This window comes from Phoenix dactylifera, chromosome 4 (genome assembly GCF_051530095.1).
Source record: "Phoenix dactylifera cultivar Ajwa chromosome 4, Ajwa_hap1_PhDact_Kaust_v1.1, whole genome shotgun sequence".
NCBI classification, from domain to species: domain Eukaryota; kingdom Viridiplantae; phylum Streptophyta; class Magnoliopsida; order Arecales; family Arecaceae; genus Phoenix; species Phoenix dactylifera.
In genome coordinates this window covers 16041436-16058562 of record NC_143193.1, presented here as the reverse complement: position 1 = coordinate 16058562, position 17127 = coordinate 16041436, and the positions used below count along the sequence as shown (strand labels likewise).

At 38.2% G+C, this 17127-nt stretch overlaps 1 protein-coding gene and 1 long non-coding RNA gene across 11 annotated transcripts in view; one reads left to right on the top strand and one right to left on the bottom strand.

Annotated features, from left to right (window-relative positions):
• LOC103724117 (protein DETOXIFICATION 29-like) overlaps positions 1–17127 on the bottom strand; it is an 86581-nt gene that overhangs the window by 8679 nt on the left and 60775 nt on the right. For 7 of the 10 annotated variants that reach the window (XR_015977096.2, XR_005508280.3, XM_088719771.2 and 4 more), the window contains exons 4-5: positions 11857–11913; positions 11528–11766 (exon numbers count right to left, since the gene is read on the bottom strand). Coding sequence is in view for 5 of the 10 variants with exons in the window: in XM_088719771.2 (XP_088575897.2) it covers positions 11528–11766; positions 11857–11913 (296 nt within the window). In the remaining 5 variants the exon portion in view is untranslated. Of the gene's footprint in view, positions 1–6053; positions 6209–8146; positions 8697–11527; positions 11767–11856; positions 11914–17127 lie in introns of all 10 variants that reach the window. The other 3 variants (XR_016400214.1, XR_016400213.1, XR_016400215.1) reach the window with 2 other exon arrangements.
• On the top strand, positions 15949–16775 carry LOC149753680 (uncharacterized). The gene is made up of 3 exons (XR_016400216.1): positions 15949–16209; positions 16329–16531; positions 16634–16775. It is a non-coding gene; the product is annotated as an uncharacterized LOC149753680 (long non-coding RNA).

Sequence of the window (17127 nt, the reverse complement as noted above, 5' to 3'; positions counted from 1 at the left end):
TACTATATTTGGTTGGACATGAATGCTGGTCTGTTTGAGGGGAGGAGGATGTCACCGAGGATGGTGGTGGATAGAGCAGTGTTACATGCGAGGGAAGTTTTGGTGGCTGCCGATGTGTTTTCTTCTAGGATGGCTAAGGACACTTGGGGTACTCTTCATGATGTTTCAGCGCCCCAGTTTGCCCTTGTTTCTTGGGTACCCCACCCCTTGGCTATCTCAAAGTAAACTTCGACCATAGTAGGTCAGTGGATGGTGTGATTGGAGGGGTTGGTTTCGTGATCAGGAACCATCTTGGTAGGATGATAGCAGTAGGAGGACGGCGCACGCCTGGACTTATAGTAGTGGGGGCTTAGCTGCAGGCAGCCTGGGAGGGTATATCCTATGCGAGGTTGGTACTTGGTGCCAAGCGGATGTACCCCAAGGGAGCCTCCTCCATGGTGATTGATTGGATCCGAGTGGCGGATAGGTTTGGTGATGGTCATTCCTGTTGCCCAAAGTGACAAGCCAAGAGGGGGGGTGAATTGGATCTTCTAAATTTTTGATTTTCCAATTAAATTATTAAGAGATTGAATCGCTTAGTTAATACTAATTAAGTGCGTGTAGTGGAAATAAAAAGACACACAAAGCAAACACACAAGAAGTATAGTGGTTCGGTGCTCTCCTAAGCACCTACGTCCACTTCCCAAGCGTCCCCTTGGAAATTTACTATAATCCCACGGATTGCAGTTGGATTGTTTTCCGGGCTCAGAATCCAAAAATCTTTATACTTTGGTTTTCCGAGATCACCAAAAATCTATGTTGGTTTTACGGGCTCACCAACAAACCTTCACCGTTAGTTTTACGGGTTCACCAACAAACCTACACCGTTGGTTTTACGGGCTCACCAGCAAACCTTACAAGGTGATTAAGAAGAAGAAAGTTGAAACTTCTAGATGAGCAAATATAACAATTATGAACTACAAAGAAGAGTTTAGAATATAGTTATCGCTTTGATAAGACTTTTCTCTTCTTTGTTAAGATTTCTTCACTCTTCAAGGATTGGTGGAGCTCTTAATGTCTCTCAGAATCTGCTCAACCACTTCCTTTTGGCTCTTTGAATGAAGCACTTGAATGAAGAATGTTAGGACTTTTTCTTTCTTGAATGAGCTTTGATCTTTTTGCAAAAGTGTATATTCCTCTGATGAATAGTGTCACTTTAAATACTTTTCTTTATCTATTGGTCACCCCCTATTGGTTAGATTTTAAAAACTAGCCTTTACTAGCTGTTGGGAGGTCAAAAGGTACTTCTGCAGAACTAGCCGTTATGCCCTTGCTCGTGCTGGGGTCGACCCAAACTTTACTAGGGTCGACTCAACTTACTGTGTATTGGGCTTGGGGTCGACTCAACTTCCTCTAGGGTCGACCCTCTCAGTAACCACAGAAACTTGTATTTTCAGCTTCTTTCACTAGGGTCGACTCAACCTTTCTTAGGGTCGACTCAAGCTACAGTGGGGTCGACCCTCTCAAGAATTCCAGAGACATGGTTTTTGAGCAATATATACTTGGGGTCGGCTCATGTTCACTTGGGGTCGGCTCTATTGGGGTCGACTCAAGTATTTCTAGGGTCGGCTCCATCTGGGGTCGGCTCAAGGAAGCTTGGGGTCGACCCTCTCAATAAATTTCAGAGAGTTGTTTTCTTGAGGCTTGAGGCTGGGTCGACTCAAGGTTCTCTGGGGTCGGCTCCACTCCTGGGGTCGACTCAAGCATACATGGGGTCGACTCCACTTACTGTTCATCAGTGCCATTTTTGCAGGGGTGTGCCAGATGGTTTCATGATGTGCCAAGGTCGACTCCACTTATGTTGGGGTCGACTCATTCCACATTTTGCTGCATCTTAGGGTTAGAGGAATCCATATAATCAATGAAATATATTTCAAGTAATTTTGGTGCTGCATACTTTTAACAATGAAAATCACTGTTTTTCCTTAAAGAGTATATTTCACTTGAAATCTTGCTGAATTAGAATTAAGAATTCTCTATCCCTTTTCTATTAAAAATTTTATCTCGTTATTAATTATTGGAAGACATCTCGATCTCATTCTCTAAATGTATCACATTAAATTGTGTTTCTAATTTGATATTTCCTCAATGGTTGTGTCAATCATCGAAATAACACTATCGTCCTCAATCTCTCCCTTTTTGATAATTATAAAATATTGAGTATGAACAGATTGATACTTATATTGAAATTAGGAGTTTTGTTTTAGAAGGAGCTCAAGTTGCTGAATTTCAGCTTTTCAAATTTGAAGGTGAAAACTCCCGCTCTTTCATCCAAATATTGCCAATTAGAACTTTTGATTTTCTCCCCCTTTCTTTTGTATTTTATTAAGGATGAAACTTCAAAAATTTAAGATAAAGCAAGAGTTTCAGGTTATGTATCGAGGCAAGAGAAGTATATGCCAAATTCAGAAATTTCATTGTTACATATTGCTCCCCCTTAAATGAATATTATCTCTTGCTATTATTTTCAAACTTATTTGTCCCTTTATGTTGCAACTTTTTTCTTTTCTTACTTTTTCCTCTTTTTGTTATCATCAAACAAGTGTATAGCAATAGATAAGTAGAAGCAGTAAATAATAAAAATTCAAATTTCATTGATCAAAATGGAACATTGTAGTACATTAATGCCAAAAGTACAATATTCTTCAATTAAGGTATAAAATACATCAATCAGGTAAAATGCATATAAGAACTAGATAAATCCTAGGCACTAGACATGATAGACTACTGTAGTGCTAACATCGGGCCTAGGGAGAATCTAAGAGCTGTGATCTAGTCCTCATCCTCCTAGCATAAGTGGCGAGGGGAGGTCGAGCCTAATGGGACTGAGTCTGGCGTGGACCTTGCTGAGCTGGATGACTCTGTGCCGAAACCTCCGACTCAGCTGCTCGGGGCACAGATGGACCATGAGCCTCTCTCTCTCTCTCTAATGCTCCTACCTAGTCTCTGAGGTCTCTAATCTCAGCAGTCATAATATCCATCCTGCTCATCATCCCATCAGAAAGAGTCCTCACCTGAGCTGACACAAGCTCAGTCATCCTACTCTAAAACTCCTCTGTGCATTCCGTAGGTACGGATGACCAAGGTCCAGCCTCTGAAGGTGCCGTAGGATGATTTGCAGGTATCTCATGCTCAGGGACAGAGTCTCCAATCTCTGGTGCATGTATCCCTACTCCTTCACGCACCCACTGCCCGTTCACCTTCTCATAACCCATGCGAACTAGGGACCGTGCAGTGTAGGTGTCAGTAAATAGCAGATGCCTAGATATCTCTCCCTCCACAGATATGTCATGATGCCTGAATATCAGGGTGAGTATCCTACCATAGGTCAAAGAAACTCTCGGTTTGCATATAGCCTCTCGCATCTGCCTGATCATCATAGCTAGTAGATTCAAGGAAATACCCTGAATGACATGCTCCATAATGACCATGTCTCGCTCAGATATGTGATCAAATCTTCCACTCTTCAGAAACAAAATCCGACCTATGAAGTTGTGCAATAACCTCATCTCAGCTGATAGAGAGCTAGCAATCACATTTTCGGAGCAGTCAAAGTCATCTCTCTCAAAGATTATCTGTAGAGCCCTCAACTTGTTTTCTTGTCTTTCTAGTGTGGCTCCTTTGTAGGGGAGTTGAAGCAACTCACTCAAACTTTCTTCTGAAACCCTAACCCTTACTCCTCGGACCTCAGACACAAGCCCTCCCGGTCCAACTTTTAGGAAGGCGTAGAACTCACGAACCAAGCCCGGGTCGGTCACCAAATGTAGGGAGCAAAGATACTCCCATCTTTGCCTTTGGATCCAATCCCCCAAACGGAACCCTTCTTGATCCAAAAATTCGAAGTGGATCCTTCTCCCCATAGTTACCGGTCTTCCTGCATATTTTGCAAGTTGAACTGAAGGGGAAGGAGGAGGAGGAGACTCTACACGTGTCTCACCTTGTGGGGCACTGTAGAAGAATCTCTAGCATGTCTATCTACAAGGGTTGGCCGTGAAACTCTCCTGGATCTCTTAGCAACGGCTCGCTTGGGTCCCATTTTCACCAAATGCTTCCTTAGGTCTTGATCCAATGGCTTGGAAAAGCAATCTTCTACTGTTTGGAGGTGATTGGAAGAGATTGAAAAGTGGAAAATAGAATTTTAGGAAGAGGACAAATGAAAACAGTGTCCTAAAATGGCTCTTGGGTCCCTCTTTTAAAAACAGGGTCCCGCCGTTGGGTCGACCCCAGATTTTTCTTGGGTCGACTCAACGTGGGGTCGACCCCATTCTGGCTCGAGTCGGGCCCAGTTCAGGCTTTTTTTTTATTTTTTTTTAAATTCTTCCTTTCTTCCAATCCTTACCAAATCTTTGTGGGACACTGATATATGAGTAAGGAATCTATAAATAACTGATTTGACTAATGTTTCATAGTTTTTCAAAATGAGAGGAGAGTATCACGTGACAACTTGTTCTCTTCATTGTTTTCAATCAAAGGGGTCGCATATACCTAATTCCCTTCTAAGCATGCAGAATCTATCTTCACTTAGAGGTTTTGTGAATATGTCAGCTAATTGTTTCTCGATACATACATGTTCAATACATACATTCCCATTTTGTACATGATCTCTAATGAAATAATATCTTATTTCAATATGTTTGGCTTTAGAGTGCTGAACCGGATTTTTGGTAAGGTTAATGGCACTAGTGTTATCACACTTTATAGAAATGTTATCTAGTTTAATACCATAGTCCTCTAGTTGTTGCTTGAGCCATAGTACTTGAGCACAGCAACTCCTGGCAGCTATATATTCGGCCTCAGCCATTGACAATCCTACTGAATTCTGCTTTTTGCTAAACCATGATACTAAGTTATTTCCTAAGAATTGACATGTTCCACTAGTGCTCTTCCTATCTAATTTGCATCCAGCAAAATCTGCATCATAATATGCAAGCAAATTTAGACAGGAGTCTCTTGAGTACCATAATCAAATATTTGTGGTTCTTCTTAAATATCTAAGGATTCTCTTGACAGCACTTAGATGTGACTCCTTAGGATCTGATTGGTATCTAGCACATATTCCCACACTAAATACTATGTCTGGCCTACTAGTAGTAAGATAAAGCAAAGATCCAATTAAGCTTCTATAGAGCTTTATATCTACACTTTTTTCTTTTTCATCTTTGTCTAGCTTACTAGTGGGGTTCATTGGAGTGCCTATTTTCTTGTGATTTTCATTTTCAAATTTCTTTAATATTTTCTTTGTGTACTTAGTTTGATGGATAAAGATGCCTTCCTTGGTTTGTTTGATTTGCAATCCCAGAAAGAAATTCAGTTCTCCCATCATACTCATCTCGAATTCTCCTTGCATTAATTCAGCAAATTCTTTGCAAAGACTATTATTAGTGGCACTGAAAATTATGTCATCTACATATATTTGTACTACTAACAAATTTTTATTTTTTTTCTCTTGAGAAAAAGTGTTTTATCTATATTTTCTCTACTGAAATCATTATTTAATAGATTCAATCCATATAGTGCCTTATGTAATCTAAATACATGATCAGGGAATTCATGATTCTCAAAACCAAGCGGTTGCTCTACATACACTTCTTCTTCTATATAATCATTTAAGAAGGCACTTTTTACATCCATTTGATATAATTTGAAGTCCATGAAGCATGCAAATGCTAGAAGTAATCTAATAACTTCCAACCTAGCCACGGGAGCAAATGTTTCTTCAAAATCTATCTCTTCTTTTTGATTGTATCTTTTAGCTACAAGTCTAGCTTTATTTCTTAAAACTACCTCATTTTCATCTAATTTATTTCTAAAAAACTATTTTGTACCAATTATAGAGTTATGCTTTGGTCTCTCAGTCAATGTCCAAACATTGCTTCTTTTAAATTGATTTAATTTTTTTGCATAGCATTAATCCAATTTATGTCATTTTCAGCTTCTTCATAAGTCTTAGGTTCTATTTGTGAAGCAAAAGCAAGATAGTCATTTAAATTTCTAAGAGAGGATCGAGTTCTTACCCTTTGAGATGGATCACCAATGATTAAGTCTTTAGGGTGTCCATGTGCATACCTCCATTCCTTTGGTAAGTCTTGAGATTGTGGTGGCACACGATCATCTTCCTTTTCTTGATTTGGCACGTCATTAAGATTCAATTTTTCAAACTCAATAATTCCTGCATCATCATCAAGAGTATTTTCTTTCCTAAGAGACTCACTATCAGACTCATCAAAAATGATATTAATTGACTCTTCAACTACAATAGTTCTTTTGTTGAACACTCTGTATGCCCTGCTAGATGTAGAGTATCCTAAGAAGATACCTTCATCTGACTTGGCATCAAATTTACTTAGATCCTCTTTGCCATTGTTTAAAATGAAACATCTACATCCAAATACTCTAAGATATTTAGCAGTTGGTTTCTTATCCTTCCAAAGTTCATAAGGAGTTTTCTTGGTTATAGGTCGTATTAAAACACGATTTAAAATATGGCAAACAATACTTATAGCTTCAGCCCAAAAGTACTTTGGAAGACACACAACATCGTGCGTGCCATTTCTGCCAAGGTCCTATTTCTCCTTTCAACAACCCCATTTTGTTGAGGCGTTCTAGATGCTGAAAATTGATGTGAGATACCATTTTCATTGCAAAACTCTTCAAAGTGTTGATTTTCAAATTCAGTTCCATGATCACTTCGAATTGCAATTAAGGAGAGCTTCTTTTCAGTTATAATATTTTTATAATATTTCAAGAATGCTGAAAATGCTTCGTTCTTATGTGTAAGAAATGAAACCCATGTATATCTTGACAAATTATCTACTATAACTAGTCCATACTTTTTTCCTCCTAGACTTGCAGTTCTAGTAGGCCCAAATAGATCCATGTGTATGAGTTCAAAGGCCCTAGTAGTTGATACTATATTCTTTGATTTGAAGGATGATTTTGTTTGCTTTCCCAATGAGCATGGTCCACAGATTTTGTCTTTTTCAATGATCAATTTTGGCACATCTTTTGTCAGATCCTTCTTAACTAGTTTTGATATTAAGTCCATACTAGCATTTCCTAGTCTACGGTGCCAAAGCCAACTTGTTTCACTTTTCCTTTCTTTATTAGTAATTAAGCATAATCCATTTTTTTTGCCTAAATCATGAAGATCTACCATATAAATATTTTCATGCCTATGTCCCATAAGTACAATGCTATTATCTTTTGGATTTGTAATTACGCATACTGAAGCTTCAAATGTGACTTTAAGACTTTTATCACAAAATTGACTTATGCTAAGCAAGTTATGTTTCAGACCATTAACTAATAAAACATTTTCTATAAATGTGAATGGAGTAATATAGATTTTATACTTTTCAATGATAAGTCCTTTTCCATTGTCTTCATAGGTTACCACTCCACCCTCCTTAGATTCCAAGGTGACAAATTGTTCTATGTCACCTGTCATGTGTCTTGAACAGCCGCTATCTAGATACCATCGTTTATCCCTCTTATTAGCTGTAACACACTCCTACAATCAAAGTCAAGAATGTGCTTTAGGTATCCAAACCATGTTGGATCCTTTAAGGTTAATACTTGATGTTCCTTTTGAAACCCAAATTTTTTTGGACTTTAGCTTACTCTTATCACTCAGTTTGTTATAGCTAAGCTTTCTAAAATTGCATTCATATGCTTTGTGTCCTACTTTATTGCAGCAATGACAAGTTATATTTTCAGTTTTGGCTTTCACAAATATGTTCTTTAAGTATTTTTGCTTCCTATTTGTTTTATATCCCAAACCAGCCTTATCATATACAGCTTTTTGACTATCAAGAATTATATTTAATTTAGTTGAACTAAGTGTAAACTTGTCCACTAAGGATTTGTATTTTTTTGCATCTTCTTTTAGCTTGACATTTTCAGCAATTAGATTTTTGGTTTCATTTGTGAACCTCCTACTTAATGTTTCATAGTCATTAGATAGTTTCAGCTTATCTTTGATAAGAGATTGACTTTCATCTTTTAGAACTTTATTTTTATTGATTAGCTTCTTGTGTTCTTCCATCAGTTCTAAAAATGCATCATGTAACTCTTCTACTAAAAAATCACATTCAAGTTTAGAATCTACCTCATCGTCATTAGCCATGTAGCAGATTTGGGTCGTCTCTTGTTGATCTTCCTCTTCCGAACTTGACTGCTCACTTTCAATCCATCTAGCCATAAGGTTCCTCTTTTTATGTTTTCTTGCCATCCATTTCAATTCTGGACAATCTATCTTAAAATGCCCGGGCTTGTTACACTCATAGCAGATTGGCGTTTTCCTTTCTTTTTCTTTGTCCTTTCCCTTTTCCTTACTCGAGCTACCTTTGAGGAAGGTCTTCCTTTTATGAAATTTCTTCATTTCTCTCATAAACTTTCTGAATTTTCTTGCGAGCATAGCCATTCCTTCTTCATCAGATTCCTCCTCATCATCAGATTCTTCTGATTCAATTTTCTGTTTTGGAGTTGTAAACTTCAAGACAATAGTCTTCCTTTTCTTGACCCCATCTTCTGAATTTTGCTTCATGGTCAACTCATGGGTCATGAGTGATCCTAGAAGTTCTTCCAATTGTAGTGTATTGAGGTCCTTTGCTTCTTGAATTGCAGTTACCTTGGCATTCCATACTCTTGGTAAAGACCTGAGAATTTTTAGCACTAGTTCAGAGTTAGTATAAGACTTACCTAAACTCTTTAATCCATTTATGATTTCCGTGAATCTAGTGAACATTTCAGTTATGGACTCAGTGGACTCCATTAAACAATTCATACTTATGTACCAATATATTAAAGTGTAATTAGTGCTATTAAACAAGGATGGTCTATTTATGGATTGTCCCTCATTCATAAAACATCCTACTTGAGTTGTCATGATCTTTGACTTTTGATCGTAAGATCAACGAATACTATGAGAGCACCTGGGCTCTGATACCACTTGTTGCCCAAAGTGACAAGCCAAGAAGGGAGGATGAATTGGTTCTTCTAAATTTTTGATTTTTCAATTAAATTATTAGGAGATTGAATCGCTTAGTTAATACTAATTAAGTGCATGTAGTGGAAATAGAAAGACACACAAAGCAAACACACCAGAAGTATAGTGGTTCGGTGTTCTCCTAACCACCTACGTCCACTCCCCAAGCGTCCCCTTGGAAATTCACTATAATCCCACGGAATACAGTTGGATTGTTTTCCGGGCTCACAATCTAAAAACCTTTATACTTTGGTTTTCCGGGATCACCAAAAACCTATGTTGGTTTTACGGGCTCACCAACAAACCTTCACCGTTGGTTTTACGGGTTCACCAACAAATCTACACCATTGGTTTTACGGGCTCACCAACAAATCTTACAAGGTGATTAAGAAGAAGAAAGTTGAAACTCCTAGATGAGCAAATATAATAATTATGAACTACAAAGAAGAGTTTAGAATATAGTTATCGCTTTGATAAGACTTTTTTCTTCTTTGTCAAGATTGCTTCACTCTTCAAGGGTTGGTGGAGCTCTTAGTGTCTCTCAGAATCTGCTCAACCACTTTCTTTTGGCTCTTTGAATGAAGCACTTGAATGAAGAATGCTAGGGCTTTTTCTTTCTTGAATGAGCTTTGATCTTTTTGCAAAAGTGTATGTTCCTCTGATGAATAGTGTCACTTTAAATACTTTTCCTCATCTATTGGTTACCCCCCATTGGTTAGATTTCAAAAACTAGCCGTTACTAGCTATTGGGAGGTCAAAAGGTACTTCTGCAGAACTAGCCGTTATGCCCTTGCCCGTGCTGGGGTCGATCCAAACTTTACTGGGGTCGACTCAACTTACTGTATATTGGGCTTGGGGTTGACTCAACTTCCTCTGGGGTCAACCCTCTCAGGAACCACAGAAACTTGCATTTTCAGCTTCTTTCACTGGGGTCGACTCAACCTTTCTTAGGATCAACTCAAGCTACAGTGGGGTCGACTCAAGTTCCATTAGGGTCGACCCTCTCAGGAATTCCAGAGACATGGTTTTTGAGCAATGTATCCTTGGGGTCGGCTCATGTTCACTTGGGGTCGGCTCTATTGGGGTCGACTCAAGTATTTCTGGGGTCGGCTCTCTCAGTAAATTCCAGAGAGTTGTTTTCTTGAGGTTTGAGGCTGCGGTTGACTCAAGGTTCTCTGGGGTTGGCTCCACTCCTGGGGTTGACTCCAGCATACATGGGGTCGACTCCACTTACTGTTCATCAGTGCCATTTTTGCAGGGGTGTGCCAGATGGTTTCATGATGTACCAGGGTCGACTCCACTTATGTTGGGGTCCACTCATTCCACACTTTGCTGTATCTTAGGGTTAGAGGAATCCATATAATCAATGAAATATATTTCAAGTAATTTTGAGTGTATGCCATGGTAGTGCTACATACTTTTAATAATGAAAATCACTGTTTTTCCTTTAAGAGTATATTTCACTTGAAATCTTGCTGAATTAGAATTAAGAATTCTCTATCCCTTTTCTATTATAAATTTTATCTCGTTATTAATCATTGGAAGACATCTCTATCTCATTCTCTAAATGTATCACATTAAATTGTATTTCTAATTTGATATTTCCTCAATGGTTGTGTCAATCATCGAAATAATACTATCATCCTCAATCCCCTTATCCAGGAGACTCGCAGGATGGCTCAGATGTTGGGCGGCTTTCAGACAGCACACATGTGTAGGGAGGTGAACAGGGCAGCAGACTGGGTCGCCTCTTATGTCGCTCGGCACTCCGGAGATTTTCTTTGGACATCTACTTCGGATGTTTTCTATCCTTTGTATTTCTTATTTTTCTGTGATTTGGCAGGATGTACTCACATTAGAGTTATATGAAATGAGTAGCCGTTTTTACCACAAAAAAAAAGGAGACTAGTTTTGTCTTCAATCCAAAAATTCTTCCTAATCTTAGTGTACTTTAATGAGTGTCAAGTAAAGATATTTTGATACATATGATATTTTGTTTGTGTCAGAAATTTTTTTTTGTTACTTATAGTTGGATACATATGAAAAAATAAACTCTATATTTTGATTATTATATTTTATTTTCTTTCAATTTATGGCATAAGTCAATATAGGGCAATTTTGGTAATCCACATTTCTCTAGTATTTCTATTAACAAAATTTATCTTGCAATGATTATGATAGTGATGTTAAAATTTGATCAATCAAAAGAAAGAAATCATGATAGAAAAGAATATACTGATAAGTTTTCATGGAAATCATAAATCACTGTTCCATGAGCAGAGCAAGAATTTTGGATGTAATTTTGTTTTCCTCACCTTCCTCACCGATGGGCATTGCACTTACCTTACAATTTTTCTAAAACTTGGATTTTTTTTATAAAATCCAATACTTGATGGCTTAATATTAGTTAATGCTTGATGGCATAAGCATAAAAAATTGTCACATAAAGTGCAAATAAAAGGAAGTTAAGAAATTCTGCAATTGATAAAGTTAGTTAAATACCTGAAAGAACAGGTTGAACATTATTGATTACAATAGATGTTGCCAGCAACGGAGTGAGAGCATAAACAAGTCTTTTCACGTCATTATTATTTGTAAATGCCGACGGATATTGCTTCCTTGTGATTATCAAGATAAGAGAAAGGAAAACACCTATGAAGAATGAAGTTATAACAACTACAACAACAGAAAACTTTGCTGTTCTTGGATGACCTGCCCCAAGTTCATTAGACACCCTAACACTGAAAAAGAAAAAATGTTTATTAGTATAATTGAATTAAACATAAATATTCTAACATAATTTGATTTAAAAATCATGGTCAAATTCAAACCTTGTTGCTGCATTAGCTCCCATAGCAACCATAATAGTCCATCCAAGAATATTCATGCTGTTAACAAACAAAGTTTCAAATATGAGATTAGGTAAGTCAATTTGATATCATATTAAACAAAATAAAAACTTTGTATTCGAATCTGAACATAGAAATTGTAACAAATAAATATGGTTGACAATGGCACCACATTGAAGCCTATTTAGTCTTGGGTTTTGGTTTCTTCTTTACTATTTATATAAGGAAATATAAAGTTTGGTAAAATAGTTAGTGAACCTCCTTTTTCTCTTCATTCTTATCCTTTCATTTTACCACTCTATTTCTTTTATTCTTTCGAAGTTCTGTATCTTCTTGTCCTCCCTCCTTTTATCTCCTTCCATATAAATTTTGGATCTATCATGACATTTTTATAATCCAACAGGCCTACTTTCTCTATTAAAGGAAAGCAATAGAGTTACTCATCTTAGGCAAGCAAACTTGGATACCCAATCATCTAGTATGATTTGCATTTATAAAGAAAAAGGTATATGAAATTTTTTGGTGATTGAACCTCTCAAGAGGAGTCAAGGATGCTGCAGAAATTAAGAACAAAGAAAAGGTGAACTAATTAAGATAGATGCTAGGCCATATATTACAAAGATACGAAGGGGCTCTAATAAGGAGTACATTATGTTGTGTTGAAAGATGTCAAAAATGGATAGGAAGACCAAAGTTAGCTTGGATAGAGGTTATGAAAGAGTAAAATATGGAATGGCGTGAATAACATATGAGAATGCAATTAATACAAATGGTTAGGTAATAAGACTCAATAAATTTTATCTCAAATAGTTAGGGCAAGATTGGATAGTTATGGCTAATATATGATGCCTCCTTAGACAAACAATAGCTAGTTTTATATATAGTGTGATGGCCCACTCAAGGCCCGATCTGCTTGACCGGCCTAACACTACAGGAAATGTGAGTTTTGCCGACTATGTTTTCCCGACGCTAGGGAAAAGCGTCGGGAAAGGTTGGCTCAGCGCCAACCTTTGCCGACGCTTTGATCTAGCGTCGGTAACTCTGCAACAATAACGACGCTTTAGAGCGTCGTGACAACTTTGAGACACAACGACGCTGTTAAGCGTCGTTATAAAACATAAAACCCCAACCCGTCACCAGGCCCCCTCTCCTCATTTTATATCAGTCGATGCCCTAGCTACGCGCCGTCGACCTCCTCCTCCTCCTCCTCTTTGTTTTTAACGCTCGCTCGGCCCCCTCTCCTCATACTCTCTCGGTTGAGCCCCATCCCTAGCCCCGATCGGCGATCGAAGATTCCGCTTCTCCGCCGCCGTCGACCTCGCCGCCGTCTGAGGTAAGCCTCCCCTTCTCCTTCTCTTCCTCCTCCTCCTCCTCCTCCTCCTCTTTGTTTTCTTCTTGTTTTTAACGCTCGCCCGGCCCCCTCTCCTCATCCTCTCGATCGATGCCCTAGCTGCGTGCCAACATTTGACCTCCATCCCGAGACCTAGCTACTCCGCCACCGTCAACCTCGCCGTCGTCTGAGGTAAGTGATCCTTTTTCTTCAAAAATTAATGACACTCGACAACATTTTCTTTCAACAAATTAGAAATTACCAACCTGCAATAACCCATTCATTTTTGTACATTTGGTGTCTGCAGCCAGTAACAGGCCTCCGCAAAGCTTTCGTGTATTATTTCATTTCTAATTCATTTTTATACGTCTCACAACTTTATGATAGCCTAATTTCGTATTGGTATGAACAAGAAAGATCCGGTTTCTTCTTATTTAAATTTTTGGTTGTTTCTTCTTTTCCTTTTAAGGGTTGCTTTTTTATGTCATGTGCAAGATGATTCTTCTTCTTGTTCATGAGTCCATTTGACATGCCACAAATCTGATGGCAGACTCTGTCTAATTTTTGGTTTTAAAGAATTTGTCTAGATCTTAAGATTAGGTCATGTCTATAGTATGGTTAGCTAGTTCCTTTGCTTCTTTTCTTTTTATGCATAGTTCCTTTTTCCTTGCGTGCTGTCTGTCTTCGGAGCACTGGTGGGCTTTAGAAAATGTTTGAAGTTAATAATATACCAATGGTGTAGCTCTGTCTTTAAAAGTTAGGAGGTGGAAGTATTGATCTCCAACTAGTTTCTGAAATTGTCTCTTTTTTTTGTGTGTGAGAACTGGTTTGAAGGGCCCTATGACTGTGTGTATAGCTGAAAAAGCTCCATTGCATGGATTTCTATAGGAGGGATTGAGAGGACTAGGGGATAATTGATGGTGCTGGATTTTTAATGATTAAGAAGGGGTTGGTGTAATGGTTGTGGATCTTGGAATGCATCATTGCATGTGCCTCCACATGCCTTCCAATTCTAGCAGTGGTGGCAGATTTTTGAAACTTGGGATAATGATGGAGAATAACACTTATTGTCAAGAATTCCAGCCACTTTCTGATTTTTTTTTTTTATTTTTTCTTTTGTTTTCTTGAAGGGTGGAAACCTGGAACTGCCCTAAACTGTTGGCTTTGAGAAGGGGTGGTAGGGTACTATAGCTTTGACCCCAAACAAAAGCACAAACTTTTGACCCACAAACTGGTCTCTCTATTTAAACACAACTTAAAGCTGTAGGGCTTTATCTTAGCATGCTATGGGATGGCTGAAACTGGTCTTTGCACTTTGTCCTGAAAAGGTTTGATCTACGTTCCATTTTTCCAGCCAAAGCCTTTCATAAGCAAGAAAAATCTCACTCCTTGTAGCCCCAGCTGAAGGAAACAAGTAGTGCCAATTCACTGACAAAAGCAATATGGTGCTTTGCCTAATCACAGATGCATTGATCAAAGATATTAATTACTATAATATTAATTATTATAATTTTTATAATATTATATCATAAACTTAGGTGTTAGATTTTGATATATATGTGGTGGTCAAGTTCGAGGGTGATGGTTTGGGATTTGATGGCAGTGTATATAAGATCTGAGCTTGAGGTATTAAAAGACTGAGATCGAAGTGAAAGAACAGAGATGCAACTTTGTCTGCAATGAGAAGCGATTCTGATAATGCATCAGATTCTCTAGAGAACTTAAAAGTAATTAAACTTGAGGACCTTAGATGATTTTAGGAGTAAGTGGACTGCAATACAAGGAAATTGAGTTTGGTGATTTGCATATGGAAGGTGGTTTAGGAGTTGTCCCATCACGAGTTTCTATGCTGTCATGACCAAGGAGTAAGTGGACTGACATACCAAGTATGATGCCATATATTGGTGGATGGGTTTGGTAACAATATGCCCCTGGTTTTTATGCTACACCATGTGTATGTGAGTTTATTATATACTTTTAGACCCTTCTGTAACTCTTTATTGTTTCCATCTCTCCAACAATGTCTTCCACAGCATTTGTGGCTAAGTTCATGAGCATCTACAAGGGGTTCCTCATTGCAACATTTTCCTGAATGATCGCGAGCAGGAGTAACCCCACTAAAAGGTTCAGACCTTGATACCTTCATTGTGTTAAGATTTACCGATTTTCTGATGTCATAGTCATGGATTATCTCGGTTTTCATCCCTGTTTCTTTGTGATTGCAGTTTTTGACATTGGGAGGACTCTTCATGTTTGCATCGTCACCAAGCAGCTGATGTTTAGCTTGATCCCTTTGTTTATTTTCTTTCTAATATGGTGGAAAAACCTGTGAATTGTATTAATCTAGCGGCCCCAAACCTTGTATTCCCAAAGATTAAAAAAGGGACCTTGTCTGCCATACAGCGAAGAAGAGTTAATGAAGAGTTAATATATTGGTGGATGGGTTTGGATGGGTTTATTAGCCCTTTATTTAGTATAAATTTATCATTTAACCAAATATTGATTCTTTTTTATGCATACCAGGTAACAATATGCCCCGAGGGAGACGATTTAGAGATGTGGAGTTCCAGCATTCTCAGGTAGGATCTACTTCTGATCAGTCCCAGCAGTCATGTGAGCACCAGCAGCACGAGTCAGAATCTCAGCGCGAGCCTCCTGCTGATTGTCCGGAGGATGAGCTCCGGATCCAGGGTAATTCGATTTAAAGTTATGTTCATATTTGTCTTCAACTTTGTAAGACATTTTATTTAATTTGAATAGATGGACAAGGGACAGTGAGGACGAGATGGGGACCCACTCAAGCAAAGGATGTGTGGAAGCTTCCTCCGGGTGAGAAGATCATCATCCGATGCAACGAATTGGGGCAGCCCATCAATAGAGCTGGAAGTCTACTATCAAGCTTTTTAGGATCGGTTGCACGCAAGAGTCAGCTGTGTCCACTCAACTATACGAAGTGGAATGACATGCTTCCTTCGTATAAGGTTGAGCTTCTTAAACTTATATAGGTAATGAATTGAATTTATTCTTTTTAATTCGACACCTTCTGTATATTAATTTGCTTAGTATCATAATTTTATTTTAGATGTTTAATATTATTATTTGAAATATTTGAATCTTGTTGTAGGGTAAGTTTGTACTCCCTCCAGAGAGCCATGATTGGGTGCTAAAGTCCCTCAATCGCAAATGGAAAGAATATAAAGCAAATTGAAGACGGACTTCAAGCGCGAGGGTATGACAGAGGAGGAGGTTGCTCGTGTGACTCCTCCTGATGTATACCCTCAGCAGTGGAGGGAGCTTGTTCATTACTGGTTTTCTGAAAGAGGACAGGTCACGTAAATTATTTCAATATCTTCTATTATCTTTATTATTAATATAGATTGCAAATATATACATTGAATCATATTATACTGTGTGCTTTTATTTTGGCAGACATATTCTAATATTGGTAGAGCTGCACGAGCATCTCAAGCAGTTCCTCATACTTCAGGCTCGAAGAGTTATGCAAGACGTAGAAATGAATTCGTAAGTTCTTTTGAAACTATTTGAAACTCTACTAACATATAGCACATATCATGATATATAGTTTGCCCATATACTTTCCGTATGTGTAAATAGTAGAGCATGGAAGGGAGCCTAGTAAGGTAGAGTTTTATAAGATGACCCACACTCACCGAGATGGCAGCTTTGTCTGGGACGAGTCGAGAGATATAGTTGTATGTATTCATTTTTATTTGATCATAATTTTTTAATTAATTTTACTTCTTTTAAATTATTAATGTGATTGTTTGTTTTTTTGAGAGAGATATAGGAAAGAGCTACAAATCTTATTGCAGAGCGCGTCGGGGAGTCATCATCATCCGACGCGGCCAGTCGCGTCGAGGTTCAGGTCTATGCCGAATTGATGGGCCCAGAACGTTATGGTC